The 25967-nt window shown below is 59.7% G+C and overlaps 1 protein-coding gene across 1 annotated transcript in view; it reads right to left on the bottom strand.

Annotated features, from left to right (window-relative positions):
* The window catches only part of CDH4 (cadherin 4), a 508726-nt gene extending 483164 nt beyond the window's left edge, over window positions 1-25562 (bottom strand). Inside the window, exons 1-2 of the mRNA XM_045070576.1 lie at window positions 25454-25562; window positions 22895-23006 (exon numbers count right to left, since the gene is read on the bottom strand). Of these exons, the coding sequence (XP_044926511.1) occupies window positions 22895-23006; window positions 25454-25510 (169 nt within the window). The 5' untranslated portion in view covers window positions 25511-25562. The remainder of the gene's footprint in view (window positions 1-22894; window positions 23007-25453) is intronic.
* Window positions 25563-25967: the final 405 nt, after the last annotated feature.

The raw sequence follows: 25967 nt of genomic DNA, 5'->3' as shown, positions 1-25967 counted from the left end.
AAAGTGACGTGGGCTGGCCGTTCCGGTGTCAGCGCGGCCATCCTTCCGCCTCGGCCCCCTGACCGCAGCTCCTGGGCCGATATCAGTCCCACCGCGCCCCAGGAAGCGCGCCCAGAGGACGGCTGTGTGTTCCCGGAGAAGTAACAGATGCAGCTCTGAAATCTGCCTATAAACCAGCGAAAACGAACCCGTCAGCGATTCGAGGGTTCTTCCCTGCAAGCTGGCACACACATCCCTTCTCATTGTTTTATTTTCGGTTCTCAGTGTCTTGTGAACCAGACCAACACGCAGGGCTGTTGAGAAGCGTTTACGCTGTCATATGTTTGTTTTCACGAAGTTGCCGAGCAGAAGTGTTTGCTCATAATTTCTCTCCTTGAGTAAAAGCATTAGCTACCAAACACTCTTGGCTTCTGAACTGTCACCAGCAGCCCCCCGCCCCCCATCTCAGGTCATATGAGAAGAACACACCCACTTCAGTCACTTGGTCTGGAAGGTTCTATCCAGTCCTGTGCAGAATGGCTAAAAAACCTGGACTCCTAAAGTCCTGCTGTGGGACGAGTGTGGTGTCGGAAGGGGGGTGCAGGGCCCCAGCCCCCACATCCTTGCAGTGCAGCTGGGGGCCTGGCTTTGGAGGAGGGTGCCCGCCCCGAGCTGCCTATGGAACAGAGCCCAGGCGGCTTCCCCCCTCAGCCCTCTGCGCAAGGGTGTTGGGAAGGAGACGACCCAGCCGCACGCGATTTGGTCAACGTGCCATCAACCCGAACGCTGGTCTCCTCATCTCTCAGTGCCCTGCCAGGATGCGGGAATGGGCAGCGCCAACACCCCCTGCCACAGGTCTAGAGGTGAGGTGCTCCCCCACGCCCCGCTGCCGGCCCACGCCACCCCGCTGGCTGGGAGGGAAGAGATGCACGGCCGCGGAGGAGGAGGGCCCTGCAGAGGAGCAGGCCTCCAGCGCCGGGGACAACCTCCCCGTGAAGGCTCCCGCGCCCGAACGAGCAGCGCCCCCCCCCCCCCGCAGGTGAGCTGCGCGACATCACCCCCATGGTGCAGGCTTTCAGGGGAGTCGCACCCGCGTCTCTAACGAGGCAGAACATTGACATTTGGATTGCACGTCTGTGGAGTGATCCTTTCATTTCCTTATCTGGGATGAACAGAGCAAAACGGAAGTGAGAAATTGGTTCATTCTTAACCCTAGATTTGCAGTTGCAGATCATTAAATTGGAAACTGAATACACTATCCATCAGTGGTTAATAATGTTCCATTTCCTTTCTCTCGCTGTTACGGCGCTGTTAGGGGCGTCGTTACCATCTGCCCCGCACGAAGCACCTTGGCGGGGATGGAGGAGCCTGGCCGGGCTCGGGGCGGCTCCGTGTCATGTCTTCCATGGCCCTCCAGCCTGCTCAGGCCTCGGGGGACACACACCATGGCCTCTGGCCCCTGACCGGACCCCGCTCTGAGCCGCACTTTCCACGGGCAGCCATGGGATCCTTGAGACCTTGGCCACGTCGTCCCGGCCTGCTGGTCTCCGCTTCCTCATCTGTCGAATGGGACTGAGAAGACCGAGCTTCAGCTCGTGGCTAGAAGACCAAAGAATGAGGCCTTTGGGGCACGAGTTCCCAGCCAGGGGCCCTTCGCTCCACGTGTCCAGGAGAAAGGAAAGTGAAAACAAGAGCATCTGGCAGAAAAGCAGGGAGGGGGGACTCTGTGTCACGTCGGGTCCAGCCCCTGCCTGGAGACCTGGATAACGTCTCCTTTGCACAGAGCCACCTTTCCTTACCACCTGTCCATGGCTGGTTTTGTGCCACAAGAGCAGTCGTGTAGGTCCGCCAACGTCCGGACAGCAGAGCCTGAAAGAGTGACCATCAGGCCCTCCACAGAACACTCGGGCCACCGGGTCCCGTGGCTGGTTAAACCCTCAGCTCTGGGTCATAGGGAGCAGCGTCACGTTTCACAGAACCTGTGGAGGGGCTTCAGCCAATCTGGAAGGGTTCTGCTTACTTAATAATACAAACAAATGGTCCGGATGAAAGAGATCCATCAACCACCCCCCTCCAGCACCTCCGAGCCGAGTGCACACGAAGCCACGTCGGGGCACACTAAGCAATCGGGGCAGACGAAGAATGCACCGAAACCAGCTGAGTAAGAGACCACAGGACCCCCTGAGGGATTCCAGTGGCAACGGGGCTCCCAGAAATGCAAGCATGTTTGCAGGCTAAAGACAGGGGTCGGGTTTCCCCAAATGAATCCCTACATCCGTGTCGGCCACGCCCACCGCCCCGCAGTCACCCGCAGCGGGAACAGAACAAACGCGGACGTGCCGTTTTGGAAAAGAAAGAGGAGGGAGAACAGACTTCCTGAATGGCCAGCCTCCCACTGACTAAGCAAACGCAGGGCAGATGATGCCACCCCCGTCACACCGGTCACATGGGTCGGTCACACTGGGACACAGTTTTAAAAGAGTGGTCCCACGAGGGCCTCTGGGTCACAAGGAGCAGGGACACATGCGTCCCCGGCGTCCTCCCCGGGAACACAGACCAGCCCCACGTCTCGTCTTTTAACCAAGTGGGTCCGGGACGGTGCCACAAACACCAGCTCTGACCAGCAACTGAATCTCTTCCTCATGACCCGTCGCGAAGGAACGAGAGCCGTGCCGTGAGACTGTGCAAAGATCTTCGCTGCGGCATCAAGTCCGGCCGCAAAGACCTGGGAACGTCCCGCCCCACCCATGCAGGCCGCACGTGCGTGTGGCAAGCCACGCCTGTGCACACTCAACCACGCCACACGTACATGTGCTTGTGTGCACCGCACAGAGCACCCACATCTTCGCACATCGCTAACACGTTCGAACCCACAAACGCACCCCAGAGGCACCCCCATGCAGAAAGCACATGCGTGTCTGTGCACACACATGTGGACGCAGGAGCACGCTGGTCACATGCACACTTGCACACACAGCACACGTGCACCTACAACACATCCCACCTGTGCAAGCCTGTGCACACACGCGCACACACACATGCACACGCACATGCGCGCATGTACGACGCGCCAAATGAGGAAGTGCTTTCTTCGTGGGAGGGAGATGAAGTTATGCTGAATTTTCTTTGTATTGTTCTGTTTTTCAATTTTCCAAAAAAAATGTTTTGGTATTTTAAAAATACAAACTATTAAATTAATACAAGAGGGAGAGATGAAAGGCACTTTTTTTAACGAAACCGTCTTCTCCAAAGTGTGTTTGGAGCGTTCCTGCCTTCCTTCAGCCTCAGTCCACCAACCCCCCCCCCCGCCTGCTCCGTGCCCCTCCCCCGCCCTGGAGCGGCTGGGGTTTTCGAAGGTTCACACAGGTGGGAAGGGTGGGCAGAACCTGCTGTGGCTGCAGAGGCCGGGTGTTCTCCCGTGTTCACCACGTGGGCGGTCTGGCTGGCGGAGTTGACGGGGGCCCCATGATGAACGCACAGGTCTGGGGTCTGTCCCCTGACGTGGTTACGAGAACGTGTCCCCTCCGGCTTTGGGGTCGGCTGCGTGGACACCCTGCCACGATTCGTGGTGCTGTCATGAAGGGGGTGACACGCGCACACGGGGCCACACGCCACTGCCCAGAACCCGGTGTGCGAGGGGGAGCCTTGCCCACCACAAACTCTGGGTCAGGGCAGGTGGGCGGCTCCGAGTCGCGTGTCCAGGAGGAGACAGCAGCGTGTGCCCTGGATCCCAGCCCAGGGTCAGACCCTCGGGGCCCTCATCCCTCCTATTCTCGTTAGCACTTGTGACTTGCACGGGGAACGTCTCATCCCCGTGGGAAATCAGCCGGCGGGGCTCACCACCAGGAGCACGGAGACAGGACAGCACTGGGAGGCTGCCACCTTCCCCTCCGTGCAAGGTCAGACCCCTGGGAAGGTCGTCCGGGGCCCAGCCGCACGCAGAGCGGCAAGTACAGACTTCACACACGGACACCACGCCCTGCAGTCCCCCCACGTCCCCTCTCAAGTCGGATCCTGCTTCTGTTCTCAGGGACCGCTCGGCGTACGGAAGTACGTGCCTTCAACAGGGAGATTTATATCAATGCCTAATCTGCTCATAAACAAGCCCGGTAAAAGCAAAAAATGCCATTAAATCTATGCTGCACAGCTGGCACCACTCTCCGTGAGAAATCAGGTTTGCAGGAATCAGGACGTGCGGACCCCGTCCTTGACGCTGGGAGAGAAGACGGGGGTCTCCGTCACTGGAGGTCCCCGTCCCTGGTGCTGTGGACGCTGTGGGCACTGTGACAGTCCCCCAGCGGTGCCACACAGGCCCCACACACAGGCCGGATGTTCTGGGGGCCTTCAGGCGCCAACAGCCTGGGTTTGAACAAGTGTAGTTAAAACCCACTCCTCTGCCTTCGTGGTAATTTCACACCAAAATGAGGTTCCTTCTCTTGCTACCTACGTGCACCCCTGGCCCTGCTTTCCCTGCACCAGGCTTCTCCCCTCACCTCCTCCTCACACGCAGCCCCGGGGAACAGGCACCCCAGCCCAGCCCACCGCAGCAGCCAAGGCTCACGGCTAGCGGTGGGGGGTGTCTCCAGGATACCTCACAGGCCCAGGTGGCCACGACCAGTGGATGTCTATTTGATGACCCCAGGCCTGGTCTCTGCACCCTGGAGGAGGGTTTCTGCCCTGCAACCATGGCCCTAAGATGTCCCCTTCTCTCCGATTACCCGTCTCCAAGACCAGAGTCAGAGCCTCCCGTCGGCGCTGGCCTCCACACAGCCACCCTGTTACTGGAAGCAGAGCCGGACCCACCATCACGCGGAGGCCTGCAGCTCGGCCCAGCGACCTGCTGAGGGCTTGACTCCCAGAACATCACAGGCTAGAGATGTTCACATCCGTGATCGCTCTGCTCACGATCCCTGGGCGTTGGGAGCTCAGGCCACATCTGTGTTCCCGCAGGGCCTGGCGAGCGCACCACCTCGGAGGGACGCTCCCGTTCCCAAACCTTCCCCGCGGTCTCCCTCCAGCTGTGGGTGACCGGCCCCACAGGTGCTCGATGTTGGGGGGCGGGAAAAGGAAGAGCAGGCCACTGACCTCCCCAGGCTGCGCCCCAAGGAGGCCCCACAACAGCAGAGGAGCCCTCTCCACGGGCGTGGGGGGGGGGGTCCTGGCCACCGGTGGGGGCCGGGGCTCCGGAGCACACTTACCACAGAGACAAGGCGAGGTGGGAACTCCCCAGGGAAGAGCAGAGGAAAGGAATGAAGGGCCGAGAAGGCGTGCAGGGGGCCAGGGAAGCTGGGATGCACACCCGGACCCCGCTGGGGAGCACAGGCCCCATCACCCGCTCAGCCATCAGCCCTGACTGGCTGTCCCCGTGGGCCCAGCCTGCTCCAGACTGGGGCGCAGCCAGGAGTGGGTGTGTGTCCTGGGAGCCCACGTCGCAGTACAGGGTGGGTGACGGGCAAGGGCCCTGCAGCCCCGGCGGGGGGGCCGAGGGGGGCAGAGCACAGCTCTGAGCAGAGGCACAGGGTGCCCGGCCGGGACATGGCCCCAGCAGAGGCCCCAGCACAATACGAAGCAGGAACCAGGAAAGCACAGGGAGCTCGGTTTCGCAGGAAGCCTGACGGAGCAGGGAGAGGGTGCGTGAGGCCTGTGGCAGCTGTGGGACCCTGGAACCCACCCTAGCTCGGCCTCCGAAGCCTCTTCTGGCTGCACCTGAGAGCAAGAGCCAACAGGCAGCAAGATGCTGTGAGGACACCATGAGCTGGCAGGACGTGTCCACTTACATCGGCCCCGGCCCACCCTCTAGAATGCTCCTGGCTGCAGTCTCTGCTTTAGAGGGATGGCTCTTGGGAACGGCCATCACGGCCACATGACTTCTCAACCTAAAGGAATGCGGGGTGGCCCTGGGAGGGAGGTGGGGGCCAGCACAGAGAGCTCCACCCCAGGCCTCGGCCCTCGGCCCTTGCAAGTCTTGGTGTTTCTGCTGCGGCAGAGGCTCTGACCATCCGTCTCGAGCATCCACCAATTAGGAATGATCCCTCCGCTGGGATACAAAGCCAACCCCCACCTGGGAAGTGAGTGCATCAAATCAGCATTGATCAGTGACTGTGCGCGCCCGGGGCGCCGTCCTTGCTCAGAGGTCTCTGGGACCCGCAGGCCATCATCAGAGACCCAGCAGAGCCTGGACTCCGTGCTTCTACGGGAGAGAGAACGTGCTTCCTGGCGCTCCACTCCCCTCCACATTGCCTGTCTCTCGTGCATTCTGAACTTGTCTCCTGGGAACAGTAAGCGAGCCCTGGGCAGACGTGTTCCTGTGGGCTGAGCACCGGGGTGGGACGCTGCCCCAGCCCAGCGGCTACCCCCCAAGGGACCTGCAGACGGTACACAAACACATCCTGGATGCACGAGGAGCGCGTTTCAGTATCTAGAATGAGAGCGTGCGTAGCGCCGAAACACCACATCACCGTCTCCTCTGGGGAGGCCTCCGGCTCGGCAAGCCCAGGAGAGGGGACGGATCGATGGAATGGGGTCAGCCATGCAGCCTGATTCCTGCACGTGCAGACACACAGGTGTCTCCAATCTCCACTCCCCGAGACCAACGTCACTCGGGAGAACTACCGCATCCTCCAGAGAAGTGATACCCGCAGACAGGGCCGTGGTGGCAGGCAGGACAAAGAGGCAGAGAGCAACTGGTGGGCCTCCTGGGTGCCCTGACCCTCAGATGCAGAACTGCCTGCTTTGCCGATGTCCAGACCAGCCAAGTAACCCAGCAGGGAAAGTTTACCAAACGGCAGCCCGTGGGCTTTTTAGCCGGGTCACAGCACAGGCCCCGAGTTGGAGAAAGGCACCGGGCCTGAAATGTGAAGACTCGGTCAGGTTTGGCTGGCACCTACCCTGTGGATCTAAGTTGGAACCGGAGCTGGGAACGCCAGCCTCGTGCACTGCATTGTGTGGATCAACGGTGGGGCTGTCTGGTCCGAAGACCACGGAATCACCACCCTTACTATCCAGTTATGCTCTGGACACCTGCCGCTGACACAGCCCACAGAGGGGCAAGTTCATTAGACGAAGACCCACTTGTTTTACTTGGCTTTGATAATGGCTCAATAAATACACTGAACGAGCCCTAATACAGAGGTGCAAAATGAAACACACTTTTGACTTTTCCACTCGATGCTCACCCTTCTCTAATTATCATGCTCTCACGTGTTCTTGCTTCTCAGTTCCAGCCTCTGCCCCTCCGAGAGGTGTGAGAAAGCTCCTCTCCTTTTCCTGCAAAGAATCTTTCCTGAGAGGGAGGCTTTGTAGGGGATCTGGGGAACTGGCACCGCTCTCCAGCTCCCTAGCACACCTCCTCCCGCACATCTGCGGCTCTAACGCCACACACACACACGTGCACACACACTCACCCTCACAGCATGACCACGATTCTGTCAGATGTGGAGGAGAACCCAAGAAACTTCACATCATCACATACTTGAACAAAGCTACGAGACAATGGAGGGGAAAGGGATTAATCTCACGTAGCTCCGGCAGAGGGACCGGAGAAGGCAGCAGAATGGGGCTCCGTGGAGAAGTGGGATGGGAGGCAGCAGCCCTGGAAGGGTCCCGCAGATCAAGCGAGGGCAGCCAAAACGAAGGAGCAGAGCAGCAAAGGAAGGGGTGGCAATTGCCAGCCGCTCCAGCAGGTGGTTCCATGCCGGCCCCAGAGGGGGTGGGCGTGGTGTGGGGAAAAAGGGAAAGGGGCCCTGGGACCACGGCCTGGAGGGCCTAAGACCCTCTGGGACCCCTAACTAATGGGCCAAAGAGTGATGCAGCCGCTCTGGTATCTGCGGATCCAAAGATCCACATGCATTTCTGAAGCCAGACATCACCACCAACGGCAAAATACACAATGTGGAATATTAATGAAGTGTGGCATCTTAAACAGACGCCCACGCCTTTCTCTGTCCAACAGCCCTTGACCCCATGGCTTTCTAGAATAACAGGCCCAGGCTCCATTATCCAGCATCCTTTAAGCACCACCTGGGGCCTCCACGGATACCCATCCCACAAAAACACCAGACGTGGCCACAAGGGACACAGCAGTGTGAGTGAGCTGGTGTGAACACCGCCCTGTCATCGCCCCAGAGGGAGAGAGGAACAGCGGGAATGTGGGACCACACTGATCCACTGCACAAACGTAGCCTCGAATCCTCTGTCCCCCAACCCCCAGGTAAGACACCAAGATTCACACCCGGATCAGGAACATCCCCCACAGATCAAGCTACTTAGCGGAGTCTAACCAAGTACATCTAATCTCAGCCCTGGAGATCATTTACAAGCAAAGGCATCAGCTCGTGATTGGTGTAGAGTCCTGGAAACATGTTCAGGTCGACACTGCAGACATGCACTTCTGGCCCCACGTTCTAGCTGGAGAGTTCAAGGAGGAATGAGGCTTTAATTTATGCTCAGGAAAATAAAAATAGATTAATAGGATCCAAGTCAAGCCGCTAGAAGAGGTTTTTCTGTGCCAAAAGACAGGCACTGTGAGTTTCCCTAAACAGGTTATCATTTTAACATTGGAAAGCACTAGACTTATTTTTTAAATAGCAAAACTACAATTATCTCTGCACGCCCGTATCGCCGCTCCGCAGTGCTCCCGCGGAACGAACCGACTCAGCGATACGGGCAGGACGAGCATGTCTGTGCCACACTAGACGGCTGGCCTTATCAAAATCCAGCCACATTAATCCCTCCCTTACATCAAAAATCAAATAACTTTCTGGAGAGAGGCTCCCGTCTCACGAAGCGCAGCTCCCCTGGGAGACGGTGAGTAGAGATTAACGGCACAATATGTTTGGAAATAAATAGATAAGCGTTTGCCTCCGCAGCTCCTGCCTGGCTCTCGGAACTCGGGACTCTTTGCAGGAAGGCACCGACGAGCGGCCGGAGTCCCAGGCGCCCTCCCGGTCACATCTGCCCCCCCCGAGAGTGACCGGGGACTCTGGCAATAAACAAGGCCATCATCCGGAGTGCCATTTCCAACAACAGAAGTTTGAACCTGTGTGGCATTTAAGCAAGACGGAAACAATATTATTTCAGAACGGATAAGGGAGAAATGCAGTGAGACGATTCCTAGATAACCGCCAGGAGGGGATGGCTTCCTGATGAAATCACCACCCTCCAGAGGGAGGAAACAATGCGATTTTCTGCCTGCGTGGAGAGCGGACAGACAGAGGGCGGGCTGCTGCGGCCTCCTGGTCTGGGGAGCGGCCCCTGCCCCCCCCCACAGTTGCTGGACGTGATTAATTAGTGCCTCCTTGAAGCGGCAACCTAAGGAAGCCACCGAGGGACTTCTGTGGGCACGTCACAGAATGATAACCTTCCAGAATCCTCCTTTTAGAGGCCAAAAATGGGGCATGTCTCCAGCAGTTCTGAGCCCCGCGCCAGCGCTCCAGAGAGGACAGAGGCCTGGCTTAGAAAGAACTCTCTTCTCACTGCCTCTTTTGTAAAGGGAGGAAACACCACTCAGGACAGAATCCAAGAGAAAGAAGGCAACCAAGTGCGAGCCTGGCGTCTGCTCCCAAGTCCCCCTGCTCTCCGGCTGCGGTCCTTCGGCCCCCTTCCCCCCGCCCCCTGCCCCCAGTCAGCCCACGAAAACCCAAGTGGGTCGGTCCCAAGAGCCCCAACCTGTCTGGACCCAAATCTTGGTGCGCTGGTGAGGCCCAGCTGCTGTTTCCCGTGGGAAAAGGCAAAAGTAAGATTCTCTTAAGTTGGGATGGACCCACCCGGGGAGTGGCACCTCCTCCCCCATCCCCGGGGGGAGGTACGACCTCTCCAGGCTCCCCTGCTGGAAAATCAAGTCCCTTTCCTAGGTCCTCGAGGCCTCACGCACCATGTGACAAGGACAGGTGAGAGGCACCAGCTCCACGTCAGGGAGGCCGAGAGACGTTCAGAACCAAACTGCAGACACGGGAGCAGCCCTGCTGATTCACGACAAGCTGGAGTCCAGCCCATGGCCCTGCGCCGGCCCAGAGGGAATGTAAGGAACCAGGAAGGCAGCCTACAGGCCCCTCTGCCGCACTGATTCAGCCAGGCTGGACGCGAGGGCTGTCGTCCATCGCTTCAGGAGAAGCGGCTCCCGTGTTGGGAGCCTTGATTAAATCCAGCAGAAGACGCAGGACCCGCAGGACCCCGGGCCAGTAACACCCGGCAAGCACTTCTTCTCCCCGCTGGTTTTCTCTAGGTGCCCAGGCATCTGCTCTGCACACTCAAACTTGCCTCCAAGGAAAGCAAACAGGACGGGGGATATGTAGAGGCTAAGATGAGGAGACCCTCAGTCTCCAGTCCCCCAGGTTCTCCCTGGGAGACTCCAGAAAGTTCCAGAATCTCTGTGTGCTGGAATCCCTAGGCAAAGAGCAGAGACAAGCCCATTCTAATTTTAGGGGCTGTCACAAAAGGCTGTCGCCGTCATCATGTTTAAAAAACCAGAGGTTTTTCTTGGAACACTGAACAAATTAAATAAAGTTTAAAAAAAAATAAAGGGAAACCAGAGGATTTTAGGGACTACCACGCTTACAGTGTTTTGAACGCAAATCCCCAACATGGGGCCATCTCGAAGACCCACCGGAGCAGGGTACCTGTGCAGCGGTGGACAGAGCACCTGTGCGGCTGTGGACGGGGCTGCCCGAGCAAAGAAGCATCTGCAGCCTCCAGGCCTAGGAATGCAGAGCGCCTGTTCCGTGTTTTGACCAAAAATCCCCGGGAGAAAGACTCTGCCCCTTCGGAGATGCTCCGCCTTCCCGCAAAGGTGCCTTGGCTCCACCAGGAATGGAAAAGACTGGAAGCTCACACCCCCCCCCCCAATCATTTTCAAAGGATCCAAGACTTCAAGCAGATTGCAAAGGCCCCTGTGATTTTGGCAACATGACCTCTTCTGTCTTATCAGGTATTTTTATTAGCCAGGATTGTAGAAAATTGGCGTTTCCCAGCCATTAACCTTTGAAGCATGTATTTTTTCCCCACATGGAAGTATATCTCATGTTTCTCTGCAGATCGGTCAGCTCCTTTAACGGAAAAAAAAAAAAAAAAAAAAAAAAACCCGTCATTGTGGAGCCTCCCTGTTCTCCAGAAAACATAGGTTCTATCGTTTCACAGACTTTTGATCACAATCTTACCACCGGCAGCCCTTCCTGGTAATCTGTTTTTATCTTAAGATGTTAAGACGAGATGAGGTACGTGGCATGGCCCCTCGTTTGCATGAGGGAAGGCAGAAAAGCACAAGGTGGTTTAAGAAACGAGCGCCCAGCTTTACAGAGGGCGACCCTGTGCGCCGACACCTGGCTCGGTCAGCCTCGGACCCCCCTGGTGCTTCCCCATCGCAGCACCAAAAACGCCCCGACAATCCAATCACACCAGAGCCCTGTGAACAAGTAACCACAGTGAACACCTCAGGCTCGCACGGCCCTCCATGAGCCGACAGAGCTTTCAAGAAGCCACGCCGTAATTTATTTATTCAGTTTTTAAAAACATGCCTTTTGCCGAAGGGTCTCTGGCTGCACGTAAAACAGGGAAAGCCAAGAAGGAAAAAGTTCCCCAACGCATCCATGACCGCCTGCCGAACACAGCTGCGTCTAACAGAAAACCGAGGGCATCGAAGGCTGGTCCCTGCATCTCGGGGCTTGACCCTCAAGACGAGCGTCTGAGCTCATCCACCCACAACTGGGGCCGCGCAGAAAAGAGAGGCGCCCACGGCCACGGAGGTCCGGGCCCCGCATCAGGAATGCAGTGTTGTCTCAGAGGGTCTGCTCCTGGCTGGGGCCCACATGTAGGCTCCCCAGAGCCTCTGGGAAGCTGAGCTTCTGCCGGCCGGCCGGGCTCTACTTGGCCGAGCGGTGGCAGCTCCAGCTGTGCGACCGGTGTTCATGCTCCCCCGGCCAGGCACTGCCCACCTGCATTACCCCACTGGCCCTCCAGACCCGTCCCTGCCACGTGTCCTCCTACGGTGGGCGCTCTGGAAGGTTCCCTGGGACATGCACCTGCTGCCACACAGTGGATGGGGGTCCGGGCCCTGGAAGCCACTCAGATCTGGACCTCAGGGAGCCCCGAGGCTGCAGTGCCACGGCAGGGGTTGCCTCAGGTGACAGGCTGCCCACCTCAACCTAGGCTCCTTGGCAGCAGCTCGGAAGCGTGGACGAGGGGCCCCAAAGCATCACACGTCAGCGTCCTCAAGCAGGGGAAGGGGGCCTGCCTCACAGGGTGGTTGTGCGGATGGGTCTGGTGGGCCCCAGGGAGGCACCCAGCGCGGTCCCCAGCACAGAGGAGCCTCAACCTGCAGGCCAAGTGGCAGTCCTAGCGACACCGGGACAAGAGCCGGGTGCTGGGACCAGCACGGGGCTTCCTGCGCTCGCCAAAGATGGCCACACGTGAGGCTCATCCTACGCACGGCGTTCAAACGCCCGTAGGTGTCCCGTCCGATGAGCCAGCCGAGGCTTCCCTCTGCCAGCTTCTCACTGAAGAAAAACAAGAAAGGGAAAAACGGCGTCTTTGTCCTTGAAATACCCCCAGACTGCAAACTGGCCTGAGCCTGGGACAAAGCAAGGAAGTGGCTCCTGGCAGTCCCAGCGAGGGCCCTCCCCCCTCGGCCCCTGTGACCAGAGGCACTCGTGGGGAAAGAAGACGCGGCCCCAGGGCCCAGTGGGAGCGGAGCTTGGGGACCCAAGACATCATGAGTCCAGCTACCATAGTTCTTCTCGGGGAGGGACGGGCCAGTCCCACCCCGGACCCCGTAAGAGCCAGGACAGCCAAGCTGCGGGACACAGCAGCCACGGACTCCCCAAGGGGGCCCCGAGCTCCCCCGGCACCCACACACCCGCGGACCGGGAGGCGAAGGTCCCCAAGGATACGCAAGGCTGTCCCCATGCAGTGGTAAGGAAGGGGCGGTGGCAGGGACGGGCCCGGAACAAGCGTGCAAACCTCTGCTTTTGGAGAAGCCGAGCAGCCAGGCAGCAAAAATGTGGCTGCTTGAAACACAGGGAACTCGACTCGCAGAGCCAGAAATAAGACCTTTTTGCATTTGCTCAGCAAAGCAGTTTTGGGGAGAGGAGAGGCACGTTCTGTAAATGCCTCCCTGCCTGGGCGCCAGCGCCTTCCCGCCTGCCTCGGCGTCTGGGCAGCAGGGGCGCGAGCCCTCCTCCCCTGGAGCCGCCAGGCCCACAGGCAGACCCACAAAACGTTGATGACGTCACCACGCGATCGGCTCCCAGCTCTGACCCTCGTGAAGATGGCATCGGACCAGGGAGGCTAATGGGATGAGAGCGACTGTTCCATGGACATTTCAGTCCCGATGGCGTGGTTCCGGGTCACACTTTTGAAGACAGGGGTGGGGGGAGGGGTCTCTGCCACGAAGGGCCTTGCGCACTGTCCCCGTGGGGCGGACGCTCCCAGCATTGTGCCCGCCGCTCGCCGGAACCGCGTGTTCAGACACCGCCGACCACCTGGCCGGTCCCCTTGGGAATAACGTGGTTTCTGCTGACCCTGGGATTCCGAGACTAAAATTCCTCCTGACCTAAGGTCCTCAGCTTGAAGGAGCACCGACTTCCCTGGGAGACAGATCAATCCGGCAGCTCCCCAGGGCCCAGCCCTAGATTTCTGATGTGCTGGGTGTCTGAGCATCCCGGGGCACCTGTAGCAAATGACCACAAGCTTAGAGGGTTAAAATAACAGGAACTTATTCTCTTGATGTTCCAGAAGCTGGAGTCTGAGGTCCAAGCTGTGGGAAGGGCTGTGCTGCCCCTGGGAGGCTCCAGGGCAGGGTCCTTCCTGCTTCTTCCAGCTCCCGGCCTCTCCAGCCATCCTGAGGTCGCGGTGGTCTCTCTCCCTCCGCCTCCCTTCCTGCGGCTTCTCCCGTGTCTGTGTCTCTGCTCTTCTGTTTCTTATGAGGACACCTGCCCTTGGATTGAGGCCCCCGGACCATCCGGGACAATCTCATCTCAGGAACCTTACTTAATTGTGTCTGCCAAGACTTCTTCTCCAAACAAAGTTCCGGGGATGACTCTTGGGGCGCTCACCATTCAACCCACTACGGTAGGTCTGGGAGGGGACGCAGGGGCCTGCGGGTCACCAGTGTCCCCCAGGCAGGCAACTCCCCAGTTACGCTTGGGCGTGCTAGGCCTCTGCTCTTCAGATAGAGAAACCAGGGCCCACAGAGAGGAGCGCAGCCCAGCCGGGCCCTGTCCCAGGAACGCCCGTGGCTTCCCCCACCTTCTCCCTCAGCCTTGCAGGCAGCAGAAGCCTGGGACCACGTGCTTCGCAAACACGGACACCGAGGCCCCCTCCGCTCTCCAGGCTGATCAGCGTCAAGTGCTCAGTTACATTTGGCAGCAAAACCAATGCGAGACAATGATCTGACCTTTCTCCATGGTGGGCGAACAGGTGCACAGCCCCGAGGGAGGACCCGGGCGGTGGGGGGGGGGGGACGCCCTCCTCCGTCCTGCTCAGAGAGAGAGAAGGATCCTTCCCCAGCAGACACGGGCCTGCACCCCCCACCCAGGGGCTGGAACTTAATGAAACGGGATTCCAAATGGAAAATGCACCCATGGCAGGCCAGGAAGGCCTCCCTCCGCCCCTGCGGCTTCTCCAGGGGCCTCGGCCTGGGCAGGGAAGCTCCTGTCCTCCAGCACGAGGACCGTCTTCCCGTAGGCAAGGCAGGGGAGGGACTCTAGTGCCGGTGGATATTTATCTGTCGCTGAAGGCTTACCTTAATCCTTCCTAAATCCCTGCACGCGGGCGGCAGGAAAACAGTGAAGCCAAACAAGGGGCCTTTCGAAGCTGCGAGCTGCTGTGGGCTCCGCAGCCTGCTCCCTGCGCGGCTCCAAGCAGCACCAGGGACACGGGGCATGACGGGGAAGGGGGTGGGAGCCCCAGGAACGAGGCGGGACTGGATGAGCGGCACGGGGCGCCCGAGCACTGGCATGTCCTGATGCACCCCGGCTTCCCCAGCTGCTCTGGCACCCCGTTTCCCCCACAGGGAAGGCGGTGTCCACGGGAGCTGCTGTGGACCCCCAGGAACGGAATGAAGGACACGGAGAGGTGCACGGACCCCAGCGCTTCGGGGACGGAGACACAGGCTTGAGGCAGGCCCTGGGGATGCCGGTGAGCGTCCCCTGTCCGGCACACGGGCCTCTGTGTGGTAACCGACACGGGACCGGGGATTAAGGACAGCCCGGTTACTGCGGTGGGCCCGGTGCCATCAGGAGGGCCCTCAGAAGTGGAAGAGGGGGGCAGCCGGGTCAGAGGTGACGATGCTAGCCCCAGGGGGTGCACAGGTGGGAGGGCCGGGGTGACTGTGGGAACAGCGCACAGGCCGCAAGCCAAGGAAAGCCCGGCGCCCCGAGAGGCTGAGCAGGCCAGGCCGTGGACTCTGCCCCGGGACCGCCAGGAGGAATGAGCCCGGCCCACGCCTTCACGGCGGCCTGGAGACGCGGCCTGCTGGAGTGCCAGCGTCCAGAGCAGTGAGCAGCTGAATGTTTGTCTCTCAAACCGCTAACTATGCGGGCTGACCCGGAACGACAGGATCCACCACCCAAGTGAACTCCTGCCTGCGCAGGCGGGCGGGGGTGGTGCCCAGTCACAGGGCGCTCCGCACAGACCCGGTGGGGCTCGGGCAAGACCTGCAAATGCCCCGAGTCCCCAGGTGTTTTGGAGGTGTCAAGGGAGCAGGTGTGTCAGTGCCCGGGAAGACCTCACACACACCAGCTTGCCCCGATGGAGGTCGGGAAGGGGAGTGGGCTTTGGGAGAAAGAACACACTGGCCAAAGATAACTCCCTAGCTTTGCCGTTTTGTTCTCTTTTGTTGAAGCATGGAAGTCAGAGAGCCAGCCTGAAATACCAGGAGAGGGCAGCCGAGAACCCGGGCAAAAAGTCACCCAAATTCTGAACCTTCTAACAGAAGCCGACCAGCCGGCAACTTTCCACGTCCCCCCAGGAAACTAAAAGCAGGGAGCCTGTCCCAGGAGGCTTCATAACACGTGAAGTGGGGGGCTCTGCCGCCCGTGGTGCACAGGAACCCACACGCAGTATGGTGTTCTGTCGTGATGGAATTCACTCGAAGTCAAACTTGCTCCTTCAAATAGAATAACCAGCACATTCTCTGGAAGGACGAACCCCTGCTTGTTCCCTTGTTCTCGGCTGGTGATAGTTCTGGCATCTGCTTACGCATGTTTCCAAGATGCAGAGACAGAGGGATTGGGGCAGGGAGTGAGGGGGTAGGCCTGGAGACCTCTCGCGGGGGGCCCTGGAGACACCCGGGCCACCAGACCTGGGGCAGATGAGTGGCACACACCCCGCTCACGCTCGTCCTGCCACGAGAGGGTGCCGGGGCCTCCTTCTCGGAGTTGCTGGCTCCCCTCACGGGTGCGCGATCAGAGGCTTCCTTCCTGTCCCTGGTGCTCGGATCACCCATGTCCTGGCTTCCAGACTGCGGGTCTCCTCACCAGGGACTCTCTCGGGGTCCCCCAGCACTGGCCGAGCCCAAGAGCAGAGAGCACGTGCTCTGGACCGCGTGCTTCACGCCCACAATTGAAAACGCCCAGTGGCATCCCAGAATCCAGGCTCTTGTGATCGCAGGGCCACTTCTGCAAACCCGAGGTGTCCACGGAGGCTGGACCCACTTCCGATGAGGCCTCAGTGTCACCGATGGCGATCGAGCACCTCTTGACATACTGTGCCTCTGCATGTTGCAAACGTCCAAGACGAGAAACAATTAGCACATCCGAGTCCCCTATAATTGCTAATTTTATGACGACGCCATGAACATCTGGGGTAGCCTGTGGACACGTGATCTCAGAACTCGGAAGCCATTTTTGCTCACAGTACATGAACTACAAGCACGGATCCGAACAAACAGGGAACGTAGAGCAAACACACGTGTTCGGGCCGGCCTCTGCCCCACAAAGCAGGACCCATTTTACCTTGTCGGCAAAGCTTTCCGGAGGCTCCCACAGCAGGGTCCGCGGAGGGCTGGTGTGTGGTGTAGCCAGAACCCAGGGGTCCTGTGGGACAATCCCACGTGACCTCGCGTTCCTGCATCCTGAGACGCCGTCAAGACATGCGGTTTTGAAACACAGAAGCCTTCACTTGAAGCTGGGGCATCCACACACCTCTCATCCCCAAGTCTAACTGGTGCGTGAGCTTCTGCAGCGTGGGGCTATGGCTGGTGACAGTGACAACACACACACCGGCCCGAAGTTAAAAGATATGGGGTGGGGGGCTCTGACACACTGCTTAGGGACCCAGATGCCACCAGCATCCCCTCGGGCCACGCGGGCCACGTGGCTATGGAGTGCGAGCCTGCGGCGGTTTGCCTCCTTCTGGCCATCGGGACCCCCTTTGCACCTGCGCTCTGGCTCGGGTGCAACCCTGGGGGCCAGGCCTTCCCAGGCTGACCCTGCCTCTGACCGAGGCCACTGTCTGTGGGAATAAACTTCCCTTTCTCGACCTATCTCTAACCCCAGACAAAATCGGCGGGGCGGGGGGGAGCTGCTGAGCACCCAAGCGACCCCAAAATGGCAAGGCTGGCCCCAAAGACAGCCAGAAGGGCATCACCGTCTCCAGTGAGCGCTCCACAGCAGGCTCTGGGGGCTCCTTCTTGGGGACCCCGGAGGCGGCTGCCAACGGAGGCCGAGCAGGTCTCGGTGCTCTCCTCTGGCTTCCAGATCAAGAGATGTGCTGGCGTGAGGCCAGTGGAGCCGCCGGTCAGGGCGCAGTCCTGCGTGGCCGTCCTCACCTCCACTCCTCGTGCAGCCGAGGTCCTGGAGCTAGCCAGCACTGCAGTCAGAGCCCCCAGGCCTGCTCCCCTGGCTTCCTGGAGGAGGATGGCTAAGAGAGCCAGTGGAGACTGCACATTCCCTGACGGGCGGGGCAGACAAGCAGCCTGGCTTCCTACATCTAGTGATTCATCCACATCCTGGCCAGGACACTAATGTGGTTGACTGTTCATTTCATCTGCTCGGCAATCACGTACCGAGCACCACGGCGTGCGCTCTGCGATCCGGGGTGCTGGACACGGATTCTCGTCCACAAGGAGCAGGGCCGCTACAGAAAGAGTAAGACTGATACCCAAGGAACAAAGGATCAGTTGCAGGGTCCCCCAAACTTGGGCTCCACTCAGAGGATGAAATGTGTTCCAGGCTTCCAGAGGGAAGGACAGCTACTTGCTGCCATGTACCTTGCTCACTCCCCTCACCCAGGATTGCCTTTGCTACCAAGGACAAAAAACCCAACTGTGGTATTTCAGCCTTGGTTTTCTCACCTCTCAGGGGAACAACGAGCCCAGAGGTTATCTGATGTGGTTCAAGCACGCCACCTAGGATCTAGCTCCCACTGCACCATCCTCACCATCACAAGATGGCTGCTCTGTCTCAGACATCACGTCTGTCTTCCAGGCAGGAGGAAGAGGTAAGGGAAAAAGGCAGAGGGCATGAGCAGCTGAATAGGTTCCTCTCTACCAGGAGGAAAGAAGGAAAAAAGAAAAACCCTTTCCCAGAAGCCTCATCGAACAGAGTAACCCAACCAGATCATCCTAGCTGTAGCAGGGCCGTATTGCCACCGCAGTATAACAGAGTCCACCTGTCGTGTGAGCATCGTAGACAGGACTCTGTGTACGCCGAACAGGTGAGTACAGAGCAGGAGTCTGAAGAAGACGGTGAGAGTGGACGCGGGAGGTTTCTCATCAGCACCACCAGCTGGGTGTCCCAGGAGCTCCCGCTCCCTGGCAGGTGAACCGAGGGGGCCCAGTTGCGTTACAGTGTCCGTGTTCTCGGGCTCATTCACGACTTCATTTGAGACTGTCACTGCACAGCTGCCACCACACAGGTTCGGCCCGAAGCCAGGGGTGGCTCTGCAGCAGACTAGCTGAGACTCTCGTCCTGCATCTCGTGACGCCTTCTTTCCCAGTAAGAGCGACCTGTCTCACGGGGGTGGGTCAAACCCAACTGCCTGGAGAAGAGGCTAGTGTCCCTACACTTGTCAAGATGAGACAGTGGTACCTCTGGCCCTGCCCATGATGCTGGGCACAATTCTTAGGTGCTGATGCCAAGCACCTGCATGTGGGCTCTTCCCCCATCCCTCCCCCTCCCCATTCCTCCCTCTCTGGGCCTTAGTATGCAAATGAGTCATTCATTCCAGGGTGCATTTAGGGAAGGTGCTGGAAGCCACAGCCTTAAAGGGCAGACACCCATGCTTATCTCCCCAGTATCCATTCCTCCCTCCTTCCTTCCTAAAACAGAATCTTACTTGCTCCAAGGAGATGGATCTACCAGGTGGTGGATCATAATAGCTCTAACCCAAATACACAACGCGATTCTCCGCTTCCCAGCAATTCTCCGCTTCCCAGCAATTCTCCGCTTCCCAGCCTCCCCACCCCTTTCAGCTGGGAGCGGCATGTGACCTAGTTCTAGCCAAGGAGAACAGCAAGCATCTTGAGAAAGTGCTTGATCTCCTCATGCAGGGAAGGGATGCAAATGGTACCCCTCCTCCCTCCTTTATCCTGCTCCAAATTCAAATGCAATGGCTGGAGCCACAGCAGCCAGTTTACAGCTAGGTGGTAATAAACCGAGCTGACAAGCCACAGGCGGCAGAATAAAGATCAGGCAGTGATAATGGTGCTCACAAGCTGCTCTAGACCCTGACCATCTCTCTTCACCATCACATGAGAAAAATTAAACCCCCTTCATTTAAGGTTCTGGTAATGGGGTTTTATCCTGTTGGCTGAGCACACTCTGAGATGATCTAAAACAGCACAGCAGAGTGCCGGAGCTGCTGCCCTCGTAAACCGTCCTGTTTCAACAAGAGAGATGCTGGCCCAGAGAGCGGAAGTTCTCCGAGGAGGAAGCAGAGTGTAGCTGGGCTGCACAGGATGGCCCTGAGCTAAGGCAGAGTGGGAGCACAAAGGCTTCCCGAGGCAGTCCTCAGAAGCAGCGCTCCCCTCTTCTCTGTATTGTAAGGGTTAGCATCCAGACTCCACTCCCTCCTGCCCCAGCAGACACTGCTACGCACACACCGCCTCCTGTCCAGGACCGGGGGATCGGACCCACGCGTCTTGGGCTCCCACGATACAGCCTGTAACTCTCCCATTTTGCCACGAAGCTGGTCTGGGTTTTCCAGGACTCTGCTCGCCACCAGAGAGCAAGGCAGGTCACTGCCTCAGCTGCGGGCGGGCTGTTAATTATTAACAAAGCCGAGAAAAAGACACCAGCTCAGCAAACGCCCCACACTGAACTACGGCGCAAGGAACGTCCCATTTTGGCTGAAGGAGAACCATTCAGCCATCTTCCTTTAGATATTACTATGCACCGGTGATCACGGCTGTAAGTGAACGATCCTGAAAACCACACTACTGCTAACGGCACGGGACTACGCTCGAGAGCTGGCCAGAGAAAACAGGCACAGGAAATCCAGCTTGGAGGGGATCCGGGAACACTACAAATCAGCCCAGTGGATGCCCCACAGGGCTGTACTTAGAGGCTCTGCTGCTGACAAGGTTCACAATACCGTAGTGCTTGCTACCCTATTGGGGAAAACTATTTTAAGCCTAATTAGCATGAAATTTTTAGAATGCAAATGCTTTTCATTTAGACATAAAACAAAATGCCACGACATTTCTTCCATCCATTTATCATAAATAAGTTAATTACTGTGTAACAAATCGCTCCTTCTGGAATCTGGATGTTCGGGGCTGCTGGTAAGCTGACTCAGGCAAAGAGAAGGAGCCACCAAGCAGCCGTTAATGGCTTTCAGGACACTTAGAATAAAACGGTGACTCTGGGAAGCTTCGCTTGTCAAATTAAGGTTAAGCTCTCTCTGTTGGAATAACTCAATTATAAGCAGTCATTATCTATTTAACTTGATTCCTACCAGAATAACAGAAATATCGTGGCTTTATTTTATTTTGGATGCACACATCTTCCCTGTGGTCTTGTGGTTTGCAGAGAGCGTACATAAAAAGAGAAATTTTTATCTGCCCTGATTTGAGTGTGTGTCTGCGTCAGCTTTTGCCTCCATATGTGTAAAATTATTTCTAAGATATAAAACATCTTGGTCCCTGAGAACAGTGGGGGGAAGGGGATACACACAGGTGCAGGAGAAGCAACGGGGCTCTAGCCTGTCCCACAGGAGGGTGAGAGCAGGTCCCGATGGGACCTGGGAGACACCTGCTCCTCCCCTCACCACCTGGAGGGGGCTGAACCTCATCTCAGGGATAAGTATGTGCCCCCATAGGGGTCGAGCGCCCCCGAGGGCTGAAGGCTGGTCCAGGCTCACCTTCTCTGTTCCACACTGGGTGAAGCCTGTCCAGGCTCAGGGGGCCAGCCAAGGTCCAGCCAGTGGCCAAGATTTCCCCATGCACCAGCCAAGTACAGAAGCCAGTTCAGCCTGGAACCATAAAGCAGCCAGGACAGAGACCATATGCCTGTTAGAAATCCCGCATTTCATCATAAAAGGTATGGGAATCTGCCATTCGCTTCCACAGTACGTAGCACTTGGCGTTACTAAGAGGCACTTTTCCTTACGTTCCTGAATAAAACTGATACCCACGATCTTATCAAGAGTGGCTCCATCCCCAGAGAGGCCCAGGATGCCAGCTTCTGGACCAGGAAACGGCGGTACCGCATGTCCCTTGCCACGAGTGACACTACGGCACACTGAGTGTGAGAGCATCTTCTGGCCTTCCCTGAGCGCACACACTGGGACACTCGGTAGGCTAATACACCCTGAAAGGTGGCCCACCCTCCCTAAAATTCATAGAGCAGCGCCTAAAAACTCTTACTCATATAAGCCTCCTTGAGCAACACACCCATTCTGCTTCTGGTCAATAGCTGGGAATTTCACTTTTATTTTTATTTTCGGGGGGGGGGTCAACGGAAGAGTCAACAGTATCATACCCTTAGCAGTCAATGCAGACGACACCGAGCACATACGAACGAGGGAAGCCCACAAGCTCCACCTCCAAGGAAGAGAACCTGGAAATTCGCCTCCCACCCCTGTGCGTGGCACACCCTCTCCCCGCCAAGAGGAGCCGCTGTCAACTCTTAAGGGAAAATCCCAGATTCCCTAAAACACAAAACTGGGGAGAAAGTCAGCCGCGTGAGGATTATTTAGTCGTGAGAGCTGAAATTTAGCTCTCAAGCTTTATCCGAAGTTCGCTCCCTCCATCCCTCTGAAATCAGCTAAAAGCTGCTACTTCTGGGAAGGCACACGGCCGCGGTGTTCGTGGTAGGATTTGGAATCCTCAGAAGGAAGAACGGATTTATTTCCCCTCCCATGCAAATGGAAAGTTTAATTAGTTTGTCTCGAAAGGGAAACAGATCAACATGCAGAAGGATCTACTGTCACTTGACTTCTGAAGCTGCGTCTGACGTTCCCATCACAAGTGTGGATTTAATCCTACAATTACGAGAAAGCTAATTGGTAGTTCCCTCCTGCATGTGTGTTTTCGTGTTGTCAGTGGGGCAGTAATGAAAATGAATGCCACATTTGTGAACAGAACGTCTGTGGGCTTATTTACCGCATCTCCAACAACATCGTCTGCTTTATCATGCATTTCAAAGCAGGGATAATTTAAGAATCCAGAATTTCATACATAAAAATACTTAGCAAGAAAGTCTCTCCCTGCACATTATTTGGGTGACGTTACATCCGAATTCCAGTTTGTTGCCCAGGAAATGATTCACCTCACTCATAAATGACAGGCATTCTGAATCATTCACCTGCCATGAAAAATGTCTTTTTGAGGTCCCCAGACCCCCCCATCTCACTGACCTCGGAGCCATCATCCTGCAAAGAGCCCGGCTCAAAGGCAGCCCCACCTTGCCTGTTCCTGGAAAGGTCTCCCCCATCCGGAGCACCACACGCAATTTCTTCTTACATCCCCCCAACCCCCTACCTTTGAGTAGCCGCTCTCCTTCCAGAATGTTCTCTGAGATTAATGCCGTGTAGTCTTCTTCAGAGAATCCAGCCTTGCAGGTCTCCCTGGCTGTAAGATCCCCATTATGGGCCTGAGAACGGAAAGAAGAGAGGTTGGAACAAATGTGAAGCGGACAGAAATTCAATCCAAAGCCTACGTTTACCAGGGGTTGCTACAGGCTGGATCTGGCCTCCGGCTAAGCAGAAACGCAAAAGCCACAGTCTCCGCCCAAACCCAGTGCTCTTCGTTTCCATGCTCTCTCGGCCTCACCTGGGCCAGCAGCCCCCCAGACCCCGTGGACCCCAGAAGACAAGGGCAGAGCCACACCAGCAGGCACCGTGCGCTCCCCGCTGCACGCCTGCACCCGCGGTCAGGTGTCGTGATGAACGGGGCACAGCGAGGGAGTGTCAGGAGCCAGGGACGCCACAGGACAGCCGTCACCACGTGCGGTGACCAAAGCTGTGCGAATGTGGTCTCTGGCTCTGGAACCGCCTTCTTGTCCTGTGCTCACCCCCAGGTGTGGGCAGGATGAACTGACCAGAGCATGGGGCGGGGACCAGCGGGAGGCAACACCTCACTTCCGACCCCTCTGACCCTGCGTCGGGAGGAGGAGCCTCGGCTTCCCGCGCGGGGCGCGGGAGCCCAGCTTGGACGAGGGGGCCCTGCAGGCTTGGCCTGGGGTCGCGGTGCTGGGTGGGGAGGAAGGCCGGCTGCCGGCAGGAGGGCTGCCTGGGAGGACCTCTCCTGCCCCACAGAGGGCAGCATGTGAGGAGCAGGGGAAGCGCAGACAGCAGGGAGCGGCGGCCAGCGGCAGCCTGAGGACCACGCTGGGCTCTGGGTGCTGAGGACCTGGAGGCTTATGTCTTCTCCGTGGGTCACCAGGACAGAAGGAGGCGGCAGCGCAAGAAAGGAGGTCCTCAGGGGCGGCTCAGCTCTGGGCAAGGAGGGAGGCTTCCCGAAGACGGGGCTCCACACTCCAGGCCTCCCACCTCGGCTTGGCGGAACACTGGTCCGCCCTCGGAGCCCCCATCTCTAGCGCAACCAGGCGAGACAGCGCCTCTAACTGACCCGAAAGGGTGGGTGTCCGCCCGTCCTGGAGCGCCCGGGACCCTGCCCAGCGGAAGGCGCAGGAGGCAGCACGGCGCCCCAGCCGGGCTGCGGGGAGTGGCGGCTCCAGGCCGGCCAGGCGGGGTGGGGAGCCGTCGAAGAGACCGCGCGGCGCCGCAGGGACGCTGGGCCGAGACGTCGGAGCGCCGCGGCCCCCTTCCCCCGCCAGCGCACACGGGCACCAGGGGCGCAGCCCGCAGTCCTGCCTCTGCGGGGCCGCCGCCCTCATGGCCTCGACTCCACACTCCGCCGCCGGCCGGAGAGCGGGCGCCCTCCCTCAAAAGCGCCATGGGGAGGGCGAGGGGTGCGGGTTCCTTCCTCGGGAAAGCTCCAAACCGCGGCTCCACTCCTCGGGAACGGAGCTGCACGGAGAGCCGGAGCCCCGCAGGCGAACTCGCCCGGGAAAGTTTCGCCCCGTCCGGGCGAGTGGCGAGCGCAGCCGGAGCGTCCCGCAGCCTCGGAGCGGGCCCCGGGGGCGCCGCACTTGTTCCTCTCGAGGTTACAGCTGCGCCGCCGGAGGAGCAGCGAGGCCGATCGGCCACGAGAGGGGGTTCCTGCAACTCCCGCGGCCCCGCCGCCTCTCCGGGGGCGCCACCCGGCGCAGCCCCGCGCGCCGCCCCCGGGGCCTGCACCCACCGCGCACAGCCGGTCTGGGGGCCGGGCTCGCGGGCTCGGCGGGAAGGAGGCGGCCGCCCGGACCGCCGTCCCGGGCTCCTTCAGCCTGCGCCCGCCCGGCGCCTGGCTCCCCAGCCCCGCTCCCGGCGGCGAGGGCCCCGCCGGACACGGGCTCGGGCCGCACGTCGCGGACTCGGCGGCGAGGGTGCCCCGCGGTCCACAGCCGCCGCCCGGCCTCTCCCCGGCCTCCGCCAAGGTCCCTGTCGGCACCCGGAGGACGAGCGCGGAGGCGGCGCCGCGCCGCGAGACCCCGGTCCGGGGCAGCGCGGCCAGACCGGGCGTCCCCAGCGCCGCTGATGCCCTGCCTGCTGTCGCCAGCTCCCCCGCCCGCAGTCCTGGCCCGGGCTGGGGCTCGCCAACTCCGGAGGCTCGCGCTCCCGGGCGGTGGAGGGCGCGCCGGCTCCGCCAGCGGGCAGCCTGCCCAGGCGCGGGAGAGCCGAGCTCCGAGCCGCGGCCGCGGACCCGGGGCGGCTGAGGGATGCTTGGCGGGTCCCGCTTCGGGCAGAGCTCTCGGGGCCCTGCACCCGCCCACATCCCAGCCCGCTCCGCACCACGGCTCGCCGCGGCGCCGGCGGCTCCCGGTTCCTGCCCACCGCGGGCGGCTTCGCGGGGTGCGGGAGCCTCCGGATGCAGCGGTGCTCGCGGCGGGGGCGCCCGGGAGAGCCCCTCCGGGCGAGTGCGCGCCCCGCCGGCTCCGGGGGCGGCCCCGCGGCGCCCGAGGCTTCCGAGCGGCCGGGACGCCAGGCGGCAACTTACCCGGAGCGCGCCGGAGAGCGAGAGCAGCACGAGGAGCACGCCGGAGCCCGCGGTCATCTTCCCGCCGCGCCGCGCCCAGGCGCCCGCCCGGAGCCCGGCGCCCGGAGCCCGCTCCCGGCCGCCGCCGCCGCCACCCGGATCGCGCAGCTCCGATGGCCGCCGCCGCCGCCGCTCGATCGGGCCCCGCGCCTCCAGCCCGGCCGCGCCGCCGCGATCGCCGCTCGGCTCCGGGAGCCAGGCCAAGTCGGCCGGCGGCGCGCTCCCTCAGGCCGGTGCGTCCGCCGGCCTCGCAGCCGCCCGCGCCTCTGTTCCGCGCGCTCCGAACTGCAGGTGAAGCCGCGCGGCCGCCCCGCCGAGGCCCCGCCCCGAGCCCGGCCCCTGCGCTCGCTCGGCCTGACGCGGGCCTTAAAGGCGCCGCGCCCCCCGCGCCGCGCCCGCGCCCGCGCTCGGCGCGCTGCGTCCCGCGCCTCCTCCTTGCGCCCGCGCCCGCGCCCCCGCCCCGCGCGGCCGGACG

Source organism: Mustela putorius, unplaced genomic scaffold (assembly GCF_011764305.1).
Source record: "Mustela putorius furo isolate JIRA1106 unplaced genomic scaffold, ASM1176430v1.1 tig00003972_pilon_pilon_pilon, whole genome shotgun sequence".
Taxonomy (NCBI): domain Eukaryota; kingdom Metazoa; phylum Chordata; class Mammalia; order Carnivora; family Mustelidae; genus Mustela; species Mustela putorius.
This window is presented reverse-complemented; position numbering and strand designations above follow the sequence as displayed.